This window comes from Amblyraja radiata, chromosome 40, assembly GCF_010909765.2.
Source record: "Amblyraja radiata isolate CabotCenter1 chromosome 40, sAmbRad1.1.pri, whole genome shotgun sequence".
Taxonomy (NCBI): Eukaryota; Metazoa; Chordata; class Chondrichthyes; order Rajiformes; family Rajidae; genus Amblyraja; species Amblyraja radiata.
In genome coordinates this window covers 8,738,956-8,766,678 of record NC_045995.1, presented here as the reverse complement: position 1 = coordinate 8,766,678, position 27,723 = coordinate 8,738,956, and the positions used below count along the sequence as shown (strand labels likewise).

General features: G+C 46.6%; 1 protein-coding gene across 1 annotated transcript in view; it reads left to right on the top strand.

The window, feature by feature from the left end:
* Nucleotides 1-6,330: 6,330 nt before the first annotated feature.
* The window catches only part of LOC116967578 (tubulin alpha chain-like), a 43,708-nt gene continuing 22,315 nt past the window's right edge, over nt 6,331-27,723 (top strand). The window contains exons 1-4 of the mRNA XM_033014194.1: nt 6,331-6,762; nt 13,085-13,307; nt 13,782-13,930; nt 20,337-21,017. Of these exons, the coding sequence (XP_032870085.1) occupies nt 6,331-6,762; nt 13,085-13,307; nt 13,782-13,930; nt 20,337-21,017 (1,485 nt within the window). The remainder of the gene's footprint in view (nt 6,763-13,084; nt 13,308-13,781; nt 13,931-20,336; nt 21,018-27,723) is intronic.

Here is a 27,723-nt window from a genome sequence, read left to right as displayed (position 1 = left end):
AGTAGGCATTTACTACAAAACAGATCAGTGTGTCCATATACCATAATATAAATATATACACACATGAATAAATAAACTGATAAAGTGCAAATAACAGAAAATGGGTTATTGATAATCAGAGTTTTGTCCGAGCCAGGTTTAATAGCCTGATGGCTGTGGGGAAGTAGCTATTCCTGAACCTGGTTGTTGCAGTCTTCAGGCTCCTGTACCTTCTACCTGAAGGTAGCAGGGAGATGAGTGTGTGGCCAGGATGGTGTGGGTCTTTGATGATACTGCCAGCCTTTTTGAGGCAGCGACTGCGACAAAACCCCTTGATGGAAGGAAGGTCAGAGCCGATGATGGACTGGGCAGTGTTTACTACTTTTTGTAGTCTTTTCCTCTCCACGGCGCTCAAGTTGCCGAACCAAGCCACGATGCAACCGGTCAGCATGCTCTCTACTGTGCACCTGTAGAAGTTAGAGAGAGTCTTCCTTGACAAACCGACTCTCCGTAATCAGGCAATCCTTCTCTTCAGAGATGCTGCCTGTCCTGCTGAGTTACTCCACCATTTGTGTCTATCTTCACCAGTGTGGATCAGTATCAGCAGTTCCTTCCTGTACACTGCAAACAGCTAGACTGCAATCATGTGCATTCTTTCTGCTGACTGGATAGCACGCAACAAAAAATCTTTTCATGTATAAGTAAACTAATCTAATCAAAGGACAGAAACAAGGTATTTGAAAATAGACACACAATGCTGGAGTAACTCTGCGGAACAGGCAGCTTCTCTGAAGAGAAGGAATGGGTGAAATTTTGGGTCGAGACCCTTCTTTAGACTGAGCGTCTGGGGGGAGAGAGAGTCGAGAGATATAGAAGGGTGAGGTGTGAAAATGACAGATCAAAGCATATGGTGATAAGGAAATGTGGAATGGTTCATTGTTAACTGAGGGGAAGGTGACAACGAGACATACAATCAGTAATATTTAATCAGGAAGACAGTAGAACTAGTCGGAGAACTATATAACCATATAACAATTACAGCACGGAAACAGGCCATCTCGGCCCTTCTAGTCCGTGCCGAACACTTACTCTCACCTAGTCCCATCTACCTCAGACCATAACCCTCCATTCCTTTCCCGTCCATATACCTACCCAATTTATTTTTAAATTATAACATCGAACCTGCCTCCACCACATCCACTGGAAGCTCATTCCACACAGCTACCACTCTCTGAGTAAAGAAGTTCCCCCTCATGTTACCCCTAAACTTTTGTCCCTTAATTCTCCAATCATGTCCTCTTGTTTGAATCTTCCCTACTCTCAATGGAAAAAGCTTATCCATGTCAACTCTGTCTATCCCTCTCATAATTTTAAAGACTTCTATCAAGTCCCCCCTTAACCTTCTGCGCTCCAAAGAATAAAGACCTATCTTGTTCAACCTTTCTCTGTAACTTAGATACTGAAACCCAGGCAACATTCTAATAAATCTCCTCTGCACTATCTCTATTTTGTTGACATCTTTCATATAATTTGGCGACCAGAATTGTACACCCTATTCCAGAATTGGCCTCACCAATGCCTTGTACAATTTTAACATTACATCGCAACTTCTGGATGTTGGGATGTAATGGAGGAACAATTGTTCCATACACTTAAACATGGGGTTTAAATTCACCGCAACCGCAACGTTCCAAACGATCACGTTCCACAAAATCTCACTCGCAAGATGATTAAAATGGCAATTAATTTACTGGAATTAAACACTAAATTCCTTCCATTTGGCCAATAAATTCATGACAATGAGATTTAAAAATCATGTTATATTGTGAATTCTTGTGTGAATGTTATTTGGACACTTAGGCTATTTAATAATGTTAATCTTTTCTTAAGAAATGGATAGATGTTTAGATCTAGTAATTGAATTTTGTAATTAACTACAATTGGGTAACTAACTAATTATATGCTTTAATTTCAGGTCATCCAAGTAAGATTGTTTCATATTTGTTTCAGAATGCTTCAATCTGTAATAACTGAACATTTCTTTCAGTTCTCTTAATTTTTAAGAAAGTTATGGGCTTTTGACTGTCCTCGATCACAGCTTTTGTGTGAAGTCAATGGAAAAGCAATAGGGAACAAGATGCTAATTTCCGAGTATGAAACTTTTTTAATACTGAAGATATGAAAGTGAATTAGGTGTCAAATTAAACTTCTTTTTATGCTTTATCTGATGGGATAAGTTGCAGACTTGATTTTTAAAATCTCAAAATGTAACATTGCTAAATGATGGAAATTAGTATTGAAGTCAACATGGACTTTGAATATTTTTAAGACGGAAAGAGGTTCAAAGGTTTCTTTATTAGTCACATCCACCTTGGTGTAGAGAAATGCTTGTTGCCAATGCAGCACATAAAAAAAAGAATACAGACATGACAATAATAAACAACTTTAACATAAAGAACATAAAAGAATATTGGTATATCCCTTTTGTGCGATTTTTATAATAGAGTTTTGTTTTTTTTTTCCTTTTTCCTCCTTTCTTTTCCAGGGTCTATTTCTAATTCTTTTCTCTAACCAATTGGGATGTAATGTTAAAATTGTACAAGGCATTGGTGAGACCAATTCTGGAGTATGGTGTACAATTTTGGTCGCCCAATTATAGGAAGGATGTCAACAAAATAGAGAGCGTACAGAGATTTACTAGAATGTTGCCTGGGTTTCAGCAACTAAGTTACAGAGAAAGGTTGAATAAGTTAGGTCTTTATTCTTTGGAGCGCAGAAGGTTGAGGGGGGACTTGATAGAGGTCTTTAAAATAATGAGAGGGATAGTTCAAGTGTTCAAGTGAGTTTATTGTCATGTGGGACGACAGATGGCACAATGGGCTAAGTGTTCGGCTGGCAACCGGAAGGTAGCTGGTTCGAATCCCGCTTGGAGTGCATACTGTCATTGTGTCCTTGGGCAAGACACTTCACCCATCTTTGCCTGTGTGTGTGAATGTAATTATGTGAAGCACTTTGGGGTCAATGCAAGTTGACTAAAAATGTGCTATATAAATAAAGAAATAAAAAAAAATGTGTCCCTGTATAGGACAATGAAATTCTTGCTTTGCTTCAGCACATAGAACATAGTAGGCATTTACTACAAAACAGATAAATGTGTCTGTATACCATAATATAAATATATACACACATGAGTAAATAAACTGATAAAGTGCAAATAACAGATAGACAGAGTTGACGTGGATAAGCTTTTCCCGTTGAGAATAGGGAAGATTCAAACAAGAGTACATGATTTCAGAATTAAGGGACAGAAGTTTAGGGGTGACATGAGGGGGAACTTCTTTACTCAGAGAGTGGTAGCTGTGTGGAATGAGCTTCCAGTGGAAGTGGTGGAGGCAGGTTCGATTTTTATCATTTAAAAATAAATTGGATAGGTATATGGATGGGAAAGGAATGGAGGGTTATGGTCTGAGTGCAGGTAGATGGGACTAGGGGAAAGTAAGTGTTTGGCGTGGACTAGAAGGGCCGAGATGACCTGTTTCCGTGCTGTAATTGTTATATGGTTATATGGTTAATAGGTCTCTGTTTTTTTTTCCATTGATCACTCTTTTACACGAACACAATTTTCTTTCTCTCACTTTCTCTACTTTCTTTATCTATATCTTTCCTTAAAGCTTAAAAAATGAAGGGGTACAATAAATGTAATAAGATATATCTGGCTTGTACTTTACTGTTATTTACTGTACTAATAAATAGTTTAATAAGTACTTTAATACTTTAATAAGTACTTTACTGTAATTTACTGTACTTTACTGTAATTTACTGTACTTCTAATAAATAGTTTAATAAGTACTTTAATAAGTACTTTACTGTAATTTACTGTAATTTACTGTACTTCTAATAAATAGTTTAATAAGTACTTTAATACTTTAATAAGTACTTTACTGTAATTTACTGTACTTCTAATAAATAGTTTAATAAGTACTTTAATACTTTAATAAGCACTTTACTGTAATTTACTGTACTTCTAATAAATAGTTTAACAAGTACTTTAATACTTTAATAAGTACTTTACTGTAATTTACTGTACTTCTAATAAATAGTTTAATAAGTTCTTTAATACTTTAATAAGTACTTTACTGTAATTTACTGAACTTTACTGTAATTTACTGTACTTCTAATAAATTTAAATTAAAAAAAAAAAAAAGAACATAAAAGAGATATATTCTTCCCAATGGATAGGGTGAAAGATTAGTTGTGTGTGTGGGCCTGCAGAGGTTTTGAGGTTAGAATCATCTGATGAGGTTGTGGGACAGCACTGGGCAGCAAAGATCATAGAGGAGCAAGATAGACCACTCCTCCGAAATCCAATGGACTGAAGTGTAGTACGTGACGGAACGTCACGGCCGCCATTTCTTTAAGCGACACGCGACTTCCGGTATGCCACCCGCTGAGATCCAAAGCAAAGATTATAGAGCTCCTCTATAATCTTTGATCCAAAGCAAAGATCCTCGAGTATCTTGTAGCGGGAACAGCCCCCTCCTCTGCGTTGTATTGTGCAGTTTCCCTTTAACACACACTGCACAAAATTACATTTAACGTATATATATTTTATATATTTATATGAATGTGTGTCTGTGTGTGAGAGGCAAGTTAGAGATAATAAAGTTTATTCTCATGGATCAGAAGCAACTTTGATTTAAATAATCACTATTAATTCATTTGTCTTGTAAGATGTAGGTATGTTGCAAAGCCTACCTGAAGCGTCCTTGAAAATCTTCCGCTGAGGTTGTGCGCGATTTTGGCGCCGTTTAGAGGGGGCGGGTTTAAAACGCGATTTTCTCTAGGCTGTTCCAATCGAAAATGTTCAGCCTAGTTAATTATTAACGAAAAATCGCTGGAAGACCCCGTCGCAAAAGCTATTATTAGGTTTAAAGGCCTTGAATAATAGTTATAGTAGTTTAAAAATCAATCTTTAAACCCGCGACCGTCACCAACCGCAGGGTCTCATAAAGCAAATAGCAGAAGTTAGGTTGTATATTTTTACATTAAAAAGGGCTTCTAAAGATCCTTTTATACAAAGTTTAATATTGCGAGTAGCTCAATTTGGGCCCATTATATCGCGCAGTATTTTTCTGGGCATTTGAGGCACAAATCTACCGCAATGTGAACGTTCTAAACCAGCGCGTTCCACAGGGACCCACTGGAAAGCTGATTTAAATGGGCATTTATTTACAGCAATTAAACACTAAATTCCTTCCATTTGGCCTATAAATTAATGTAAATGAGATTTAAAAATCATGTTTTATTGTGAATTATTTGTGAATATTATTTGGACATTTAGGCTATTTAAAAATGTTAATCATTTATTAAGAAATGGATAGATGTTTAGATCTAGTAATTGAAGTCTGAAATTAGCTACAATTAGGTAACTAACTAATTATATGCTTTAATTTCAGGTCATCCAAGTAAGATTATTTTATATTTGTTTCAGAATGCTTCAATCTATGATAACTGAAAATTTCATTCAGTTCTCTTAATTTTTAAGAAAGTTATGGGCTTTTGACTGTTCACGATCACAGCTTTTTTGTTATGTCCATAGAAAATCAATAGGGAACAAGATGCTCATTTCCCAGTATGAAAATGGCCATAACTTTTTAAATACTTGAGATATGAAAGTGAATTAGGTGTCAAATTAAACTTATTTTTATGCTTTATCTGATGGGATAAATTACAGACTTGATTTTTAAAATCTCAAAATTTTGTAACATTGCTATAAGATGATGTGCATAACCCATAAAGGCAATTATATATATAATTATATAGTAATAATAAATATATGCAGATATATATATATTTATACACATACATATATATACACACATACATACATACACACGTATACACATACAAATGCACACATACATATGGATACATTTATATGCATACATACACACATATATAAACATATATATACATACATATATACACACATATACATATACACATACATACATACATATATACACATACATATATATTTATACATATGATAATTTTCCAACGATCAATAGATTTACGATCAGTTCCTGTGGATTGCAGGATAGCTAATGCTATCCCACTTTTCAAGAAAGGAGCGTGGGGGAGGTGGGAGCGTTCCATAAGTAAGCAGCCAATCGTCGCCCGGCAACCGTGATGACGTGGGCCGCGGCCAATGGGAGGCGGCGCCGGCCGGCGGAAGTGGGCGGGGCATGTTGCGGGGTATAAATAGCGCGGCTCAGTGGGAGACGCGTCCAGTCGGCGGGAGGGAGGGAGTTGGACGGAAGTTGTAGTTTCGTCCGCGGCGGTGAAAATATGGTGAGGAACCGCCCTGTTTCCCAGGCCCAGGCCCTGGCTCGGGTGGGGAAGGTGGTTTGTTATCGGGGAGGATGGCGATGGGGCTGTGGGAGGCTGTTACTGGTGAGGGGCGTCGACGACGGACGGCGGCAGCGGACGCCATCATATGTGTGTTTACCTTCAAAGGCGAGCGACGGCGCCTCCCGCTTCGCTGCTGTGCGCAGGCGCGGTGCCGGCCGTCGATGTCAGCGAGCAGGCGCAGTGTCTCCGCAGCCGGCCGATTGTCGTCATCGAGCAGGCGCAGTGCCTCCGCAGCCGGCTGTTGACGTCAGCGAGCAGGCGCAGTGGCTCCGCAGCCGGCCGTCGACGTCAGCGCCGGCAGTTGGGTCGGAGGGGCGCAGGCGCGGCCGCCGTTCCCGCGCTTTCCCGACGCGAGGAGACAACTCATCCGTGGGAGGGGAGAGGGGGAATGGTGGAGGGAGAGGAGTGGTGGAATGGTATGTTAGCATTCATAGCAAAAGGACTGCAACGACCAGGTTCAGGAATAGCTACTTCCCCACAGCCATCAGGCTATTAAACCTGGCTCGGACAAATTTTGCACTTTATCGGTTTATTTATTCATGTGTTTTGTAGTCAATGCCTATTATGTTCTGTGTGCTGCAGCAAAGCAAGAGTTTCATTGTCCTATCAGGGACACGTGACAATAAACTTGAACTTGAACTTGATTTGAGGATAGGAAATCCTACTTTCTACTTTCTTTATCTATATCTTTCCTTAAAGCTTAAAAAATGAAGGGGTACAATAGATGTAATAGGATTAGGAAAAGGGGAGATGCAACGAGACCTGGGTGTCATGGTACACCAGTCATTGAAAGTAGGCATGCAGGTGCAGCAGGCAGTGAAGAAAGTGAATGGTATTGAATCCTTTATTTGTCATTCAGACCTTTCGGTCTGAACGAAATGCTGTTGCCTGCAGCCATACAGGTAATAATAACAAAACACAATAAACACAAATTAACATCCACCACAGTGAGTTCACCAAACACCTCCTCACTGTGATGGAGGCAAAAGTCTTAGAGTTACTGTCTCTTCCCTCCTCTTCTCCCTCTGTGCCGAGGCGATACCCCACCGGGCGATGGCATCAGTCCCGCGGTTCAAGCTCCGCGGCCCGGGGGTGGTCGAAGCTGCCCGCAGCTGTTGCAACGGGTGCTCCGGAAAACAGGCACCAGCCTGTGACCTGCGAGCTCCCAACATTGTCCTCCACTGGCCCACGGCCGAGCCCCGGATCCAGGTCGCCGCCGCCGTAGCGCCGTCTCCGCCCCGCACCGGGCCGCCCACAAGGCAGCGTCTCAGCCCCGCACCGGGCTGCCCCCACGAGAGCACCTTCCAGCCAGGAGCCGGTCCGCCCACACGGCAGCGTCTCAGCCCCGCACCGGGCTGCCCCCACGAGAGCGCCTTCCAGCCAGTAGCCGTGCCGCTCACACAGGAGTGTCTCAGCCCCGCGCCGTCCGCCCTCACCGGAGCGCCGAGTCGTGCCGCTACCCGGACGTCGCCACTGCTCGAAGACGGCCAGTTGGTGAGTCCTGGCTGGCTCTACCTCCGGACCCTCGAGGTCGGTCGCAGGTTGGAGGCCGCCAGCTCCGCCATTAGGCCTCAGCGCAGACGGGGGAAGAGAAGGGGGATACGACAAAAAGTCGCATTCCCCCGAAGGGAGAGACAGAAAGCTCTGTTTCACCCTCCCCCCACACACATAACACCACCTAATAACCAAAAAAATTACTAAACTAGACAAAACAACAACACAAAAAGTAAAAACAGACAGACTGCAGGCGAGCCGCAGCTGTATCACACCGCCGCCACTTCCGGAATGTTAGCATTCATAGCAAAAGGATTTGAGTATAGGAGCAGGGAGGTTCTACTGCAGTTGTACAGGGTCTTGGTGAGACCACACACTGGAGTATTGCGTACAGTTTTGGTCTCCTAATCTGAGGAAGGACATTCTTGCCGTAGAGGGAGTACAGAGATGGTTCACCAGACTGATTCCTGGGATGTCAGGACTTTAATATGAAGAAAGACTGGATAGACTTGGCTTGTACTCGCTAGAATTTAGAAGTTTGAGGGGGGGTCTTATAGAAACGTACAAAATTCTTAAGGGGTTGGACAGGCTAGATGCAGGAAGATTGTTCCCGATGTTGGGGAAGTCCAGAACAAGGGGTCGCACAGTTTAAGGATAAGGGGGAAATCTTTTAGGACTGAGATGAGAAAAACATTTTTCACACAGAGAGTGGTGAATCTGTGGAATTCTCTGCCACAGAAGGTAGTTGAGGCCAGTTCATTGGCTATATTTAAGAGGGAGTTAGATGTGGCCCTTGTGGCTAAAGGGATCAGGGGGTATGGAGAGAAGGCAGGTACAGGATACTGAGTTGGATGATCAGCCATGATCATATTGAATGGCGGTGCAGGCTCGAAGGGCCGAATGGCCTACTCCTGCACCTATTTTCTATGTTTCTATGAATGGTAGAGGGGGAATGGTGGAGGGAGAGGAGAGGGGGGGGGGTGGTGGAGGGAGAGGAGAGTGGGGGGGATGGTGGAGGGAGAGGAGAGGGGGGGGGGATGGTGGAAGGAGAGGAGAGGGGGAATGGTGGTGGGAGAGGAGAAGAGATGGGGGATGGTGGAGGGAGAGGAGAGGGGGAATGGTTGTGAGAGAGGAGAAGGGGGGGGGATGGTGGAGGGAGTGGAGAGGGGGAATGGTGGAGAGAGGGGGGATGGTGGAGGGAGAGGGGAGGGGGGGGATGGTGGAGGGAGAGGGGAGGGGGGGGGGATGGTGGAGGGAGAGGGGAGGGGGGGATGGTGGAGGGAGAGGGGGGGTGGTGGAGGGAGAGGAGAGGGGGGATGGTGGTGGGAGAGGGGGGGTGGTGGAGGGAGAGGAGAGGGGGGATGGTGGTGGGAGAGGAGAGGGGGAATGGTGGAGGGAGAGGGGGGGTGGTGGAGGGAGAGGAGAGGGGATGGTGGTGGGAGAGGAGAGGGGGGATGGTGGAGGGGGGGGGGATGGTGGAGGAAGAGGAGAGGGGAGGGGGGATGGTGGAGGGAGAGGAGAGGGGGGGAGGCTCATAAATGGGGAGGGGGGTTGAGACTGAAGGAGAGAAGCGAGTGTTACCGAACTTCTGAATTCACTGTGGTGGAACCCTCTCCAAGACAGAAGTGAAGCTCACCGTTTGACCTGTTTTTACAAAATGTTAAATGGTCAGCTCAACATAGTTTTCAAAACCTACACCAAACCCAATTAGGAGCAGACGAGGGCATTCGATCCAATTTGAGACTCCAGCTACCAAGACAGATGTGTACAGCAATTTGTTCTTCCCCCGCACAATTAAAGCATGGAATAATCTCCACCCTACCATAGTTACCCAACCAGATACAACTAAATTTAAGGTTGCTCTTTCTTCCCAAAAACCCTTTCTGGCTTAAGTCTTCCCTCCACCACCTCCAGCTTAAATTCCATTTGGAATATTTTGGAGGACCAAGAACCAAGACTGAGGGAGGAGAAAGGAGTTGAGACCGGTTCTGATTGGGGGGGGGGGGGGGGTGGAGTTGAAGGGTTGTGACGGAGGAGATGGGTCTTCTTGCGTATGGCGTGCACAGCCTAAAGTTGTAGGACAATTTGTTCTATTTGATCTTATTTGATTGTGCATGCCAGGTTGATTGCATTCGTTGAAACAGGGCGGACGACGTGAAGGTTGCAATCTCCCACCCCGCGATGGGTCTGACTGGGGAGTGGGGGGTGGGGTAGGTTCAGAGAGGGGTGGAGGCTGAGGGAAAAGGTGTGTGACTGAGGGAGAGGTGTTGAGGGTGGTGGGGGGATGTGTGTCTGAGGGAGGGGGAGAGGGGTTCAGAGTGAGGGGAGGTGTGACTGCGTGAGAGGTTTAGCGGGATGGGATGTGCGACTGGTGGAGGTGGAGAGGCTGAGGGGGTAGGTTGAGACTAACTAGGAGGTTGATAGGGAGGGGGGGGGGAATGGGGTTGAGATGGGCTCTGATTAAAGGGGGAGGGAGAAGGGTTATGATTGAGGAAAGGAGTCTGACTGAGGGGAAAAGGGTTCAGAATGAGGGTGGAGAGACTCGAACAAGGGGAGAGGGGATTGACTGAGGGGGAGGTGTGTCTGACTGAGGGAGGGGCTGAGGCGGAGAGGGGTTGTGAGGGGGAGAGGATTGAGGGTGGGGGGTGGAGGCTAGGATTTTACTGAGGGGAGGGTAAAGGGGTTATGGGCTCTGATTACGGGGGGGGGTTAAGGGTTGTGATTGAGGAAAGGGGTCTGACTGAGGGGAAAGGGGTTCAGGGTGAGGGGGTGAGACTCAGACAAGGGGAGAGGGGACTGACTGAGGGGGAGGTGTGTCTGATGGGGGGGGAGAGGTATTGGGTTGAGACTGAAGAGAGGATGAGACGGGAGAACGGTTGAGACTGAGGGGTTGAGAGGGGCTCTGTTTAACGGGGAAGAGAAGAATTTGACTGAGGCGAGAGGTCTGACTGAGGGGGGGGGAAGGGTTTGGAGTGGTGGTGAGGAGGGAGACTCGGACAGGGGGAGAGGGGACTGACGGGGGAGTGGGTTGAGAGTGAGGGGAGAGACTCAGGCAAGTGGAGGAGACTGACAGGGGGAGGGGTTTGGAGTGAGGGGAGGTGTCTGAGGAAGAGGTTGAGACTGAGGTGGGATGTAGAAGGTTCAGAATAAGGGGAGGAGTAACAGGAGAGAGGTAACTAAGGAGAGGATAAGGTCATAGAGGGGGACTGACTGAGAGGGGAGAGAGGGTTTCTGACTGTCTTCCCCCCCTTGTCTGCGGGGGGTGGGGCGTGTGATCCAGAGTGAAAGGGGCCAGGGGAGAGAAGGGGGAGTAACTGAGATGGGGAAGTAGAGGCTCAGACGGGGAGAGGAGAAACAGGGAGGGGGGGAGTAACCAAGAGGGGTAACTGAGGAGGGAGAGGAGAAGCTCATGGAGGGGACTGACGTGAGGGGGAGAGGGTTTCAGACTATCTCCCCCTGACTGAGCTTCGAGAGATCTGACTGAAGGCGGAGAGGTTCTGACTGGGAGGGGAGGGAGGGGGTGGGGTGGGGAAGGTGCGGTTCAGAGTTAGAGGGGTCAGGGGAGATGAGGGGTAGTGACTGATGAGAGGGAGCGGAGCAACTGAGGAGGGTGGAGTAACGGGGGGGGGGGGCAGCTGAAGAGAGATGTAGAAGTATAGGCTAAGTCAGGGGGAGTGGAGTAACTGAGGGAGGGGGAGTAATTGAGGGGGGAGGATAATGGTGGGGGAGTGAGGGAGGGGGGAATAACAGAGTGGAGGAATAACTGAGGGAGGGGGAGTAACTGAGGGAGGGGGAGTAACTGAGATGGGGAGGGAGAGGAGAAGCTCATGGAGGGGACTGACTGAGGGGGGGTAGAGATTCTGACTGAAGGAGGGGTTGAGTGTGGTTCAGAGAGAGGTGTCGGGGGAGAGCAGGGGGAGTATCTGAGGAGGGGGAATAATGGGTGAGGAGAGACTTAGACGGGGAGTGGGGACTGAGGGGGAGAGGGGTTCAGAGTGGAGTCGGGAATGGAGGGGGGGGAAAGCTCAGATGGGGAGAGGGAGTAACAGATGGGGAAGGAGTGGAGAGGCTCAGGCAGGGGGAGAGAGGGGTTCACAGTGAGGGGGAGAGAGGACAGTGTCTCCCCCCCCATGTCTGAGGGGAGAGAGGTCTGTCTGAGGGGTAGTGGGAGGCTCAGATGGGACGATGGAGTAACTGAGGAGGGGAGGGAGAGTCTCAGAGAGCAGGAGAAGGGAGTAACTGAGGGGAGAGCAGATGCTCATTGAGGGGGAGAGGCCGTTTAACAGACGGCTGTGCAGACTCTGGAGGTTTATGAGAATGAACCTGACGATGATTAGGGTAACGCATGATGAGCGTTTGACGGGACTCTGTCCTTCGCTGGAATTAAAACGTATGAGGTCACTCTCATAAGGCCATGTGAGTAGAATTGGGCCATTCAACCCATCAAGTCTACTCCGCCATTCAATCGTGGCTGATCTATCTCTCCCTCCTAACCCCAATCTCCTGCCTTCTCCCCATAACCTCTGACACTTGTACTAATGAAGAATCTATCTCTCTGTGCCTTAAAAATATCCATTGACGGCTTCCACATCCTTCTGTGGTAAAGAATTTCACTGATTCACCACCCCCTGACAAAATAATTTTCTCTGTTTCTCCTTTCTAAAAGAACGGCCTTCAATTCTGAGTGTATGTCCTCTAGTCCTAGACTCTTCGTGCGTGTGTGTGTGTGTGTGCGCGCGCGCTAGCTGTGGGAGCTTCACTGTGTGTGTGTGCGCGTGCTGTGGGAGCTTCACTATGTGTGTGTGTGTGTGTGTGTGTGTGTGTGTGTCACGGGCTTGTGCTGAGGGAGCTTCACTCGCTGTGTGTGTGTGTGTGAGAAGGGGCAAGGGATCTTCACTGTATGTGCGTGTGTGTGGTGGAAACATACTCTCCCCGTCCACTCTATCCAAGCCTTTCACTATTCTGTATGTTTCACTGAGGTCCCCCCCACCCCCACCTCATCCTTATAAAGTCCAGCGAGTACAGGCCCAGTGCGGGCAAAAGCTCATCATGGGTTAACCCCCTCATCCCTGCCATCATTCTCGCATGGTATGCACTTTTGTCTCTGTCTGAGACGAGGGATACTTTGCACGTAAAATGCAACCAAGGTTGCCCGTGTCTCAGTGTGAATAACAACCCGCTCCTTTCCTCGTACCAGCGTGAGTGTATCTCTATCCACATCGGCCAGGCCGGGTGCCAGATCGGCAACGCTTGCTGGGAGCTGTATTGCCTGGAGCACGGGATCCAGCCGGATGGACAGATGCCCAGCGACAAGACCATCGGAGGCGGCGACGATTCCTTCACCACCTTCTTCAGCGAGACGGGAGCGGGCAAGTACGTTCCCCGGGTGGTCTTCCTCGATCTGGAGCCCACGGTGATCGGTAAGCGACTGGATGTTCACGTTCTCTACGCACTGTTGCTGACTTTGATAGCGCCACAGTTGCGTTCCACTATATTTAGTCTAGAGATACAGCGTGGAAACAGGCCCTTCTGCCCACCGAGTCTGCGTCGACCAGCAATCACCCTAGTCTGGAGGTACTGTGCGGAAACGGGGCCTTCGGCCCACTGAATCCCCTCCGGCCAGCAGTCCCCGCACACTAACTCTACCCTGCACACTAGAGACAGTTTACAATTTTACCGAGGCCAATTAACCGACAAACCTGTATGTCAGAAAGCGAATAGCATGTAATCCATTCATAGCAAAAGGATTTGAGTATAGGAGCAGGGAGGTTCTACTGCAGTTGTACAGGGTCTTGGTGAGACCACACCTGGAGTATTGCGTACAGTTTTGGTCTCCAAATCTGAGCTACTGAAATTTCTGTTCTCACCCCCCTTCCCCCCCACTCCCTCTGTAGATGAGGTGCGGACTGGCACCTACCGGCAGCTCTTCCACCCCGAGCAGCTCATCACCGGCAAGGAGGATGCGGCCAATAACTACGCCCGGGGCCACTGCTCCATCGGCAAGGAGATCGTGGACCTGGTCCTGGATCGCATCTGGAAACTGGTAGGTTGTGTCCAGACACTGAACCTGCAGTGTGGATTCCCTGCTGTAATCTGGCCTTAAGGTCATAAATTATTGGAATAGAATTAGGCCCATCAAGTCTACTCCGACATTCAATCATGGCTGACCTATCTCCTGCCTTCTCCACATAACCTCTTGACACCTGTGCTAATCAAAAATCTATCTATCTCTGCCTTAGAAATATCCACTGACTGCCTCTACAGCCTTGTGTGGCAAAGAAATCCATATCACCCCCATCCAAGTGCTTGCCATAGAGAGGGGGTACAGAGAAGGTTCACCAGACTGATTCCTGGGATGGCAGGACTTTCATATGAAGAAAGATTGGATTGACTCGGCTTGTACTCGCTAGAATTTAGAAGATTGAGAGGGGATCTTATAGAAACTTACACAATTCTTAAGGGGTTGGACAGGCTAGATGCAGGAAGATTGTTCCTGATGTTGGGGAAATCCAGAACAAGGGGTCACACAGTTTAAGGATAAGGGGGAAGTCTTTAGGACCAAAATGAGAAAAACATTTTTCACACAGAGTGGTGAATCTCTGGAACTCTCTGCCACAGAAGGTAGTTGAGGCCAGTTCATTGGCTGTATTTAAGAGGGAGTTAGATGTGGCCCTTGTGGCTAAAGGGATCAGGGGGTATGGAGAGAAGGCAGGTACAGGATACTGAGTTGGATGATCGGCCATGATCATATTGAATGGCGGTGCAGGCTCGAAGGGCCGAATGGCCTACTCCTGCACCTATTTTCTATGTTTCTATCTCTGCCTTATCTATCCACTGACTGGCAAAGAAATCCATATCACCCCATCCAAGCGCATAACAGGAAAATAGCACCAGGGTGACAGACAGACACAAGCAGTCCTGGTTTCTATCTCTTTTCATGCCGTCTTAGTACAGGTGCACAACCTTTTATCAGAGTTCCGGAAACCGAAATGCTCCGAAACCGGACATTTTTTCCAGGATGTCGTCGGCACACCAAAGCTCGCGTTTAGCGCCAAACTTGACCCGAAACGACCCACGGTCAACCCAGGTCTGTACTACTGTAGCGGCTGCCTCCTCCCCGGAGACCGGGGAGACACTTAAACATCTGTAAATCATTGCTTAAATGTTAGTCAGTTAGTTTGGAGGGCTTTTATGTGAAGGGGGAAACTTTAATTCTTAGTCCCCTACCTGGTCGGAGAGGCGGGGAGCGGGCAATGCCTTACCGGGTCGCCGTGCAGTAAGCTCCGGTGTGCTGTGGCCGCCGACTCCCAACATCGCGGAGCTGGGGCTGCGGGCGTCCGGCCGCGGGCGGCGCCGGTTGGAGCTCCGAACCCGGCAACTCCATGGTAGCGGCTGGAGTAACTCGGATGAATAGGCAGCATCTCTGGATAGAAGGAATGGATGACGTTTCAGGTCCAGACCCTAAACATCTATCTGATGAAGAATCTTGAAACATCTCCCATTCCTTCTATCAAGAGATACTGCTTGGTCCGCTGAGTTACTCCAGCATGTTGTGTCTATCTTTGGTGTAAACCAGCATCTGCAGTTCCTTCCCACACAAATGGATAGATAATTGGCTTCATGGAAGGAAGCAGAGGGTCATGGTGGAAGGTTGCTTTTCGGACTAGAGGCCTGTGACTAGTGGTGTGCCTCAGGGGGACATAGAAACATAGAAAATAGGTGCAGGAGTAGAGGCCATTCGGCCCTTCGAGCCTGCACCGCCATTCAATATGATCATGGCTGATCAACCATCTCAGTATCCTGTACCTGCCTTCTCTCCATACCCCCTGATCCCCTTAGCCACAAGGGCCACATCTAACTCCCTCTTAAATATAGTCAATGAACTGGCCTCAACTACTTTCTGTGGCAGAGAATTCCACAGATTCACCACTCTCTGTGTGAAAAATGTTTATCTCATCTCGGTCCTAAAAGACTTCCCCCTTATCCTTAAGCTGTGACCACTTGTTCTGGACTTCCCCAACACAGGGAACAATCTCCCTGCATCTAGCCTGCCCAACCCCTTAAGAATTTTGTAAGTTTCTATAAGATCCCCCCTCAAACTTCTAAATTCTAGCGAGTACAAGCCGAGTCTATCCAGTCTTTCTTCATATGAAAGTCCTGCCATCCCAGGAATCAGTCTGGTGAACCTTCTCTGTACTCCCTCTATGGCAAGAATGCCTTTCCTCAGATTAGGAGACCAAAACTGTATGCAATACTCCAGGTGTGGTCTCACCAAGGCTCTGTACACCAAGGTTCGGTGCTGGGCCCCATTGCTGTTTACGATCAATATCAATGATTTAGATGAGAATATACATATGGCATTGTTAGCATGTTTGCAGATGATACAAAGTGGGTGGTACGGTTGACAGTGAAGATGGTTGCCAAAAATTGCAGCAGGATCTTGACCGGTTGGGCCGAGGAATGGTTGATGGAATTTAATACAGAGAAATGCGAGGTATTGCATTTTGAGAGGACAAACATGGGCAGAACCGACACAGTGAACGGTAGGCTGCTGGGGAGTGTTGTAGAGCAGAGGGAGCTAGGAGTGCAGGTGCATAGTTGAAGATACTCCAGCGCTTTGTGTCTATCTTCGGACGCTGGCTTGCTTCGTTTCAAACACGTCCGCTGAGTTACTCCAGCATGTTGTGTCTATCTTTGGTGTAAACCAGCATCTGCAGGTCCTTCCCACACAAATGGATAGATAATTGGCCTTGTTGAATGGATTTGAGCGAGGCATGTATAAAAAAAGCCTCGCTCATTTACATCGGTGAGACCAAGCGTAGGTTGGGCGATCGTTTCGCCGAACACCTCCGCTCAGTCCGCAAAAACCTACCTGAACTCCCGGTGGCTCAGCACTTCAACACCCCCTCCCATTCCCAATCCGACCTCCCTGTCCTGGGTCTCCTCCATTGCCAGAGTGAGCAACAGCGGAAATTGGAGGAACAGCACCTCATATTCCGTCTGGGGACCTTGCGTCCTTATGGCATTAACATTGAATTCTCCCAATTTTGCTAGCCCTTGCTGTCTCCTCCCCTTCCTTAACCCTCTAGCTGTCTCCTCCCACCCTCCCATCCGCCCGCCCTCGGGCTCCTCCCCCTCCTCCCCTTTTCCTTCTTTCTCCCACCCCCCATCAGTCTGAAGAAGGGTTTCGGCCCGAAACGTCGCCTATTTCCTTCGCTCCATAGATGCTGCTGCACCCGCTGAGTTTCCCCAGCAATTTTGTGTACCTATAAAAAAAAACCATCAGTCTGATGAAGGGTTTCGGCCCGAAACATTGCCTATTTCCTTCGCTCCATAGCTGCAGGCTCCAATCTCCATTTACGGGGAAAGTGTGGAGAGAGTGTCCAGCTTTAAGTTTCTGGGCACTCACATTTCAGAGGACCTCACATGTTCCACCAACACCGCTGCGCTGGTCAAGAAGGCACAGCAACGACTGTTCTTCCTGAGGACATTAAAAAAGACTGGTCTGCCCCAACAGCTGCTGACAACCTTCTCCCGCTGCACCACAGAGAGCATATTAACGTATGGCATCTCTGTGTGGTATCTCAGCTGCATGGAGGCGGAGAGGAGAGCTCTTCAGCGCGTCGTCCACAGAGCGCAGAGGATTATTGGGACACAGCTACCAGCCTTGGAGGGCATCTACCACACACGGTGCCTCAGGAAGGCCGTCAGCATCCACAAAGACTCCTCACACCCTTGTAATGGACTGTTCGAACTACTTCCCTCCGGCAGACGTTACAAGGCCTTCTACGCCCGAACCTCCAGACTCAGGAACAGCTTCATTCCAAGAGCTATAGTGGCTCTGAACCGGCCCTGCTGAGTGCCCCCCACCCCCCCTGGACTGTCTCCCTCGGATGGTCACGTCGCACAGTTTATTTATTTATTTTTTTGACATGGGTTGGAAGCTGCATACTAAATCTCGTTGTACTGATGTGCAATGACAATAAAAGATATTATTATTATTATTATTATTATTATTATTATTATTATATGCTGCTGCACCCGCTGAGTTTCTCCAGCACTTTTGTCTACCTAAAAAAAATGTCTTCAGCTTTGTTTTCATTGACCTTTTTGGTTACGTCCTCAAAAAAAATTTCAAATCAGAATTGTGAGACATAACCTCCCATGTACAAAACTATGTTGGCTATCCCTCATCAGCGCTAGTCCATCTAAATGCATGTACAAGGCATGTTGGGCGAACCAGGGCAGGACTTGCACACTAAATAGGGAGTGTTGTAGAACAGGTTTGCGGGTACATAGTTCCAGGAGAGTGGCAACATAGGTGGTGATGGAATCTGGCAAACTTGCTTTTGTCGATCAGTGTATTAAGTACTTGGGCGTCAAGGCGACATGTTACAGCTACAGAACTCAGGTATCTGCCGCTGTGAGGCTGCACGGAGTATGTACCTTCACCCAGTGAATGCGTGGGTTTTCTCAGGACGTTTCGGTTTCCTCCCACACTCCAACGACGTCCAGGTTTGAAGGTTAATTGGCTTCGATAAAATTGTAAATTGTCCCGAGTGTGTTTATTGACCCCTTGTTCTGGACTTTCCCCAACATCGGACAGGCTAGATGCAGGAAGATTATTCCCAATGTTGGGGAAGTCCAGAACAAGGGGGTCACAGTTTAAGGATAAGAGGGAAGTCTTTTAGGACCGAGATGAGAAAATCATTTTTTACACAGAGAGTGGTGAATCTGTGGAATTCTCTGCCACAGAAGGTAGTTGAGGCCACAGTTCATTGGCTATATTTAAGAGGGAGTTAGATGTGGCTAAAGGGATCAGGGGGTATGGAGAGAAGGCAGGTACGGGATTCTGAGTTGGATGATCAGCCATGATCATATTGAATGGCGGTGCAGGCTCGAAGGGCCGAATGGCCTCTACTCCTGCACCTATTTTCTATGTTTCTATGTTTAGTATAGAGGTAACGATCGCTGGTCGTCGCGGGCCAAAGGCCCTGCTTCCGTACAGCATCTCGAAAGTCTGTTCTGCCTTGGAGGGAAGATGCACACAAAACGCAGTAGTAACTCAGCGGGACAGGCAGCATCTCTGGAGAGAAGGAATAGGTGACGTTTCGGATCGAGACCCTTCTTCAGTCTGAGAGTCGGGGAGACGAGAGATATGTAAGGGAAAAGTGTGAAAACGACAGATCAAAGCAGACGATGATCAAGGAAATGTAGAATGGTTCATTGTTAGCTGAGGGGAAGACGACAAGAAAGCATACAATCAGTAAAATTAATTAGGACAGTGAAAACTCGGGCGGGGTAGGGACGGAGAGAGGGAAAGCCAGGGTTACTTGAAGACAGGACAAGAGACATTTATTGTCACATGCACCAATTGGTACAGTGAAATTTGGGGTCACCATACACCCATGAAGTTGGAGAAATCATAATTCGTACTGGTTGTAAGCTGCCCAAGCTAAATGTGAGGTGCTGTTCCTCCAGAGATGCTGCCCGTCCCACTGAGTTACTCCAGCGTTTTATGTCTTATATTCGGTTTAAATCAGCATCTGCAGTTCCTTCCTACACATTCCACCCTGGAAGGAATTTGTGCCTTTTTGGAAAATAACGCACCCAGACTTATTTGTCGTGGAGTTTGGGGCTGCATATCCCAACTTTGGGAGGAGGAACAAGGTCTCTTCTAGTTTACTATCTAAATGGCGTCAAGTTGGGAAAAGGGGAAGTACAACGGGATCTGGGGTCCCTGTACATCAATCTATGAAAGTAAGCATGCAGGTACAGCAGGCAGTGAAGAAAGCGAATGGCATGTTGGCCTTTATAACAAGAGGAATCGAATATAGGAGGAAAGAGGTCCTTCTGCAGTTGCACAGAGCCCTAGTGAGACCACACCTGGAGTATTGTGTGCAGTTTTGGTCCCCTAATTTGAGGAAGGACATTCTTGCTATTGAGGGAGTGCATCGTAGGTTTACAAGGTAAATTCCCGGGATGGCGGGACTGTCATATGCTGAGAGAATGGAGCAGCTGGGCTTGTACACTCTGGAGTTTAGAAGGATGAGGGGGGTCTCATTGAAACACATAAGATTGTTAAGGGCTTGGACACGCTAGAGGCAGGAAACGTGTTCCCGATGTTGGGGGAGTCCAGAACCAGGGGCCACAGTTTAAGAATAAGGAGTAAGCCATTTAGAACAGACGAGGAAACATTTTTTTCTCATAGAGAGTGTCGAGTTTGTGGAATTCTCTGCCTCAGAGGGAGGTGGAGGCAGGTTCCCTGGATGCTTTCAAGAGAGCTAGATAGGGCTCTTAAAAATAGTGGAGTCGGGATATGTGGAGAAGGCAGGAACGGGGTACTGATTGGGGATGAAAGGGCTGGCTCGAAGGGCCAAATGACCTCTACTCCTGCACCTATTGTCTATTGTTTTCATCGTAACGGTTTGTATTTCTTCTGCCCACAGGCCGATCTGTGCACCGGACTCCAGGGGTTCCTCATCTTCCACAGTTTCGGGGGCGGCACCGGCTCGGGCGTCACCTCCCTCCTCATGGAGAAACTCTCCGTGGACTACGGCAAGAAATCCAAGCTGGAGTTTGCCGTCTACCCGGCGCCGCAGATTTCCACCGCCGTGGTCGAGCCCTACAACGCGGTGCTGGTCACCCACTGCACCCTGGAGCACTCCGACTGCGCCTTCATGGTGGACAACGAGGCCATTTACGAAGTGTGCCGGCGGAACCTGGACATCGAGCGCCCCACCTACACCAACCTCAACCGCCTGTTGGCGCAGATCGTGTGGTCCATCACCGCCTCGCTGCGCTTCGACGGCGCCCTCAACGTGGACCTGGTCGAGTTCCAGACAAACCAGGTCCCCTACCCGCGCATCCACTTCCCGCTGCTGTGCTACGCCCCGCTGATCTCGGCCGAGAAGGCTTACCACGAGCAGCTGACCGTCGCCGAGATCACACACTCCTGCTTCGAGCCGGCCAACCAGTCAGTGAAGTGCGACCCCCGCCAGGGCAAGTACATGTCGTGCTGCATGTTGTACCGCGGGGACGTGGTGTCCAAGGATGTCAACGCCGCCATTGCCACCATCAAGACCAAGCGCTCCATCCAGTTCGTGGACTGGTGCCCGACCGGGTTCAAGGTGAGAGGCTCCTAGATTCACTACGGCATTACGGAGGTGATATTTGGGTCCCTGCCAGTTACAAGCGGGGCAATCCACACAGGATTAAACTGAAAATAGACACAAAATGCTGGAGTAACTCACCAGGACAGGCAGCATCTCTGGAGAGAAGGAATGGGTGACCCTACATCATTCGTCTTGACCCCTTCTCTGCCTCCGTCTGCGCTGAGGCCTAATGGCGGAGCTGGCGACCTCGAGGCTCAGGAGGCAGAGCCCGCCAGGACTCGCCCTGAGCTCGCTCCCGTGAGGGCGGTCCGGCTCGGGGCTGGAACAGTGCTTTCGTGAGGGGCTGTGACGCTCCCGTGAGGACGGCCGGCCCGAGGAAGGAACGGTGCTCCCGTCGGAGTGCGAGCATCGGAGGAGCCAACGGCGGGCGGCCCAGCCGAGGGAGGAGCGGCGCCCATGTCGCCCTGCATATCGGGCGCCCACCCCCTTGACAGCGTACGCCCTGCGGAGCCGGAGGAGTAGGGCCGGGGCGGCCCAGCCCGAGGGAGGAGCGGCGCCCATGCCGGGGCGGCCCAGCCCAAGGGAGGAGCGGCGCCCATGCCGGGGCGGCCCAGCCCGAGGGAGGAGCGGCGCCCATGCCGGGGCGGCCTGGCGCGAGGCTGAGACGGTGACGGTACTCACGTGAGGGCGATCCGGCTCGGGGCTGGAACGGTGCTCCGGTGGCTGGGACGGTGTTCTGGCGGCGGTGGCCTGAGTCCGGGGTTCGGCCGCGGGCCAGCGGCTGCGTCAGCAGGACTGGTGGGCCGCGCTGTTTGAGCCGCGGGACAATTGTAACATCGCCCGGGGGGTATCTCCTCAGCGCAGAGGGAGAAGAGGAGGGAAGAGACTGGAAACCTAAGAATTTTGCCTCCATCAGTGAGGAGATGTTGGGTGGACTCACTGTGGTGGATGTTAATATGTGTTTATTGTTGTTTTTTATTGTATTGTATTGTATGTATGACTGCTTCAATTTCGTTCAGACTTCGGTCTGGATGACAATAAAGGCTATCTAATCTAATGTAATCTAAAATGTCACCCATTCCTTAGACGATAGACAATAGGTACCATTTGTCCCTTCGAGCCAGCACTACCATTCACTTTGATCATGGCTGAGCATCCACGATCAGTACCCCGTTCCTGCCTTCTCCCCATATCCCCGTGTTTCCTCGTCTCTGTTCTACATAGAAACATAGAAAATAGGTGTAGGAGTAGGCCATTCGGCCCTTCGACCCTGCACCGCCATTCAATATGATCATGGCTGATCATACAACTCAGTATCCTGTACCTGCCTTCTCTCCATACCCCCTGATCCTTTTAGCCACAAGGGCCACATCTAACTCCCTCTTAAATATAGCCAATGAACTGTGGCCTCAACTACCTTCTGTGGCAGAGAATTCCAGAGATTCACCACTCTGTGTGAAAATTTTTTTCATCATCTCGGTCCTAAAAGATTTCCTCCTTATCCTTAAACTGTGACCCCTTGTTCTGGACTTCCCCAACATCGGGAACAATCTTCCTGCATCTAGCCTGTCCAACCCCTTAAGAATTTTGTAAGTTTCTATAAGATCCCCCCTCAATCTTCTATTTTCTAGCAAATACAAGCCAAGTCTATCCAGTCTTTCTTCATATGAAAGTCCTGACATCCCAGGAATCAGTCTGGTGAACCTTCTCTGTACTCCCTCTATGGCAAGAATGTCTTTCCTCAGATTAGGAGACCAAAACTGTACGCAATACTCCAGGTGTGGTCTCACCAAGTACAACTGCAGCAGAACCTCCCTGCTCCTATACTCAAATCCTTTGCTATGAATACATAGTTTACCCCTTATTCTTATCCCTTATTCTTATCCTCTCCAGAGATGCTGCCTGTCCCACTGAGTTACTCCAGCTTTCTGTGTCTATCTTCGATTTAAACCAGCATCTGCAGCTCTTTCCTGCAGGATTAAACTGATGTCCTCTGCCTGCACGTGATCCATATAACTCCAGTCACTGCATGTCCAAGGGAACAGAGAGCATGGATTAAAGATATCGAGCATTCGGTTTTTGACTTAGCCGGGAGAGCAGGTTTTCGGGAATGGCAGATACAATTTTAATTTTAGTCACAGTGGTGCAGCCGTAGAGACTTATGGCACCAGAGACCCCGATTCTTGTATTCACTGGAGTTTAGAAGGATGAGGGGGATCTTATATTAATAATAATAATAATAAACTTTCTTACGGACTCAAGGTCCAGACAAGGGGCAACATTACATTAAAAATGCATTGCATATCATATATCATATATATATATATATAAAATCATGGTATATCACATAAAAACATCATAATTTATATTTAACAAAAATCCACAATACTTAAGTTAAAAATCCAGATTAAAAGATGATCAATGTCCTACAACGAGACAATGATACCAGTGTCTCCACAACTGGGATTCGTAGCGTGTATTGCTAACCCTTATGTTTGTCAAGGCCACAATAAGCACATTTTTAGAGTCATTTATCCTGCAAATGAATTTATACATGTGGTGTCTTAGGATAGCTTCTAAAGTACTGACTCCTGCAGCCACAAACATATTACTGGCACTACACCATCTAGGTTGCCTTAGCAGTGTTCTCGTGGCATCGTTATATGCCACCTTTAGTCTCTGCATACTTGTCTTTAAATAGTTCGACCACAGGTGCGCAGTGTAGAGTGGTGTGCAGTATGCTCTAAATAGCGACATCTTCACCACATCTGCACACGCACCAAATTTACGCAAGAGGATATTTGCCTGTACATACAGCATGCGTCGTTGCCTATAAATATCCTCATCATCTGTCATTTGTTCTGTAATAATATGCCCTAGATATTTTATCTTATTACAGACACTAAGATTGTTGTCAGACAATTTAAAAACAGGATATTTTAGACATTTATCCTCTTTGGTTCTACAGACCATAACAGCACTCTTACTAGCATTATATTTAATGTCATGTTCCACACCATACACGGAACATATAGTAAGAAGCTGCTGGAGACCAGCGCTAGATGGACTAAAGACCACAAGATCATCTGCATACATAATATGGTTCACTAAAATATTACCAATCACGCACCCAGTATTACAGGCTTTCAATTGTTTAGACAGATCATCAATATTTTATTTATTTATTTATTTATTTATTTATTCCGAACAAGTAAAGACATTAACGACATTAATATTAACAAAATCGAAATTATCAAACAATTGGACATTACAATCAATATTTACAAAGCAATGAGAAGAACAAATCATAGTTCCAATGTCCAACTCTGTGTCTGTACAAGCTCGAAAAGGAGTGAGAAGAAGAATAACTTATTAAATCTCACCCCTTTTCCCCAACACTTCTACCAATTTTAAAAATCAATTAATTACTAATAATAATACTACCCTAGGCAATTTCCCATAATACCTACAGACATATATACATACAACTATTATGTACATACAAACTTCATATCTGAAGTACCCAAACATAAGTAAACAATAGTAAAGCAATAGATAAACACTAACCCCCACTTGTCAACCATCCCCTCCATCCCTGTACCCCTTGAGAATTATTTTTTTATATATCATTTTAAAATGATTCATGTTTGTGCATTGCTTCAATTCCCCGTTCAATTTATTCCACACTCCTACTCCACAAACCGAAATACAAAAGGTTTTTCTAGTCGTACGGACTTTTTGTTTCTTAAAGTTAAATATTCCTCTTAAATTGTAACCCCCCATACGCTCGTTAAATAATTTTTGAATGTTTCCAGGTAAATTTTTATTTTTGGCCCTAAACATTATCTGAGCTGTTTTGAATGTAACCAAATCTTCTAGTTTTAATAATTTTGACTCTAAAAATAATGGATTCGTATGACCCAGATACTTAGCATTATGGATAATACGAATTGCTCTTTTTTGCATCATGGTTAATGAGTGTATCGAATTTTTATAGTTATTACCCCAGACTTCTGCACAATAATTTAAGTAGGGTAAAATCAATGAACAATAAAGAATACGGAGTGATTTGTAATCCAGAGCTTGCTTGGCTTTGTATAATACAGAGATACTTTTTGACAATTTTAATTTTACATGTTTAATATGTGATTTCCAGCTTATTTTATCGTCAATTATAACCCCAAGAAATTTATTTTCATGCACTCTTTCAACTTCCACCCCATTTATCTTTATACTTACTAGTGTATTTATTCTACAATTACCAAATAACATTATTTTAGTTTTACTCAGATTTAATGAAATTTTATTCCTATCAAACCATATTTTCAATTTACCCATTTCTTTTATTATTTTATCCAATAGCTGTTTTAAATTTTCCCCAGAACAAAAAATATTTGTATCATCTGCAAACAAAACCAGCCTCAAGACATTGGACACATTACAAATATCATTTATGTACATGATAAATAATTTTGGGCCCAGCACTGACCCCTGTGGTACACCACACACAATGTCCAAGCATGTAGAATTATGATTACCCAGATTTACAAACTGTTGCCTGTTCCTTAAGTAGCTTTTAATCCAGTCCAGTACTATTCCTCTAATTCCATACCTCTCCAATTTTTAAATAAAATATCATGATTAATTGTATCAAATGCTTTTTTTATGTCAATAAATATCCCAGCTGCATATAATTTCTTATCAATGGCGTTTGTGATGTCTTCAATTAATTCTAGTATTGCAAGTGATGTTGATCTATTTGTTCTGAATCCATATTGACTTTCTGTGATTAATTTATTCTTTTCTACAAATTTGTCTAATCTATTATTAAACATTTTTTCTAATATTTTGGAAAATTGTGGGAGTAAGGAAACAGGTCTATAGTTTGTAAAATGATGCTTATTCCCAGTTTTGTATATTGGTATTATTTTTGCTATTTTCATTTGAATTGGGAAAGTACCGGTTTGGAAGGATAAATTACAGATGAATGTTAAAGGTTTGGAGATCCCCTCAATGACCATCTTAACTAGCGACATGTCAATGTCGTTGAAATCGGTGGGTATATAGATTAAAAAGGACTGGGGACAAAATTCCCCCTTGTTTAACACCATTGCTAACCCCATATGGGGCTAAGACCCTATTGCCCCATTTTATTTCCATAGAAACATATAAAATTATAAAAGGACTGGACAAGCTAGATGCAGGAAAAATGTTCCCAATGTTGGGCGAGTCCAGAACCAGGGGCCACACACAATCTTAGAATAAAGGGGAGGTCATTTAAGACTGAGGTGAGAAAAAACTTTTTCACCCAGAGAGTTGTGAATTTGTGGAATTCCCTGCCACAGAGGGCAGTGGAGGCCAAGTCACTGGATGGATTTAAGAGAGAGTTAGATAGAGCTCTAGGGGCTAGTGGAGTTAAGGGATATGGGGAGAAGGCAGGCACGGGTTATTGATAGGGGACGATCAGCCATGATCACAATGAATGGCGGTGCTGGCTCGAAGGGCCTAATGGCCTCCTCCTGCACCTATTTTCTATGTTTTTATGATTCGATGCTGACCATGGGTACTTGTCTGCACGGAGTTTGTACCTTCTCCCCGTGACCTGTCTGGGTTTTCGCCGAGATCTTTGGTTTTCTCCCACACTACAAAGACGTACAGGTTTGCAGGTTAATTGTCTTGGTGTAAATGTAAAATTGTCCAAAGAGTGCGTAGGGTAGTGTGTATATGCTCGGTGGGCCGAAGGACCTGTTTCCACTCTGTATCCCTAAACTAAACTAAATCACTCCTTCTACACATTATTTTTCCTCTGTGCCTTTTATATTTAGAGTATTACAGGCCCTTTGCTCAACTTTCCCATGCCGACCGAGATGACCCATCTACACTAGTTCCACCTCACCTGTGTTTGGCCCATATCCCTCTAAATCTTTCCTGTCCATGTACCTATCTAAATGTTTTTCAAATTTTTAGACTGTACTGTAGCACCTGGAGGAAACCCACAAGGAGACCGTGTGAATTCCACACATAATCGGCACCCACAATCAGGATCAAACCGGGGTCTCTGGCATTGTGAGGCAACAGCTCTGCCACTGTGTCGTCTCAACAGAGGTTTCCTGAATGTAGAACAGGCCGGCACAGGCATTGTTCCTTTGGTCAATATCTGTGGCAAACATGATGCAAAGACCAACTTTAGTTTACAATAGAGATCGTGCGTGGATACGGGCCCTTCAGCCCAACCAGTCCGCAACGATCAGCAATCACCCCGTACACTAGCACTATCCTACATCCTAGGGGCAATTTGCAATTTGCTGAACACAATTAACCTACAAACCTGTACGTCTTTGGAGTGTGGGAGGAAAGCGGAAGTTATCGGTAGTAATGAAAGCAAACTCAATGCTTGAATTTATTTCAGCAGGGCTTGTATACAATACAATACAATACAATACAATTTATTGTCATTTGGACCCCTTGAGGTCCAAACGAAATGTCGTTTCTGCAGCCATACATTACAAACAAATAGACCCAAGACACAACACAGTTTACACAGACATCCATCACATCGTTGTGATGGAAGGCAAAAAAAACTTATCTCTCCACTGCACTCTCCCCCCCCATGTCAGAGTCAGAGTCAAAGTCAAGCCCCCGGCGGGCGATGGCGATTGTCCCGCGGCCATTAAAGCCACGCCGGGTGATGCAAGGCCGCACACCGGGTCTTGGTGTTAGA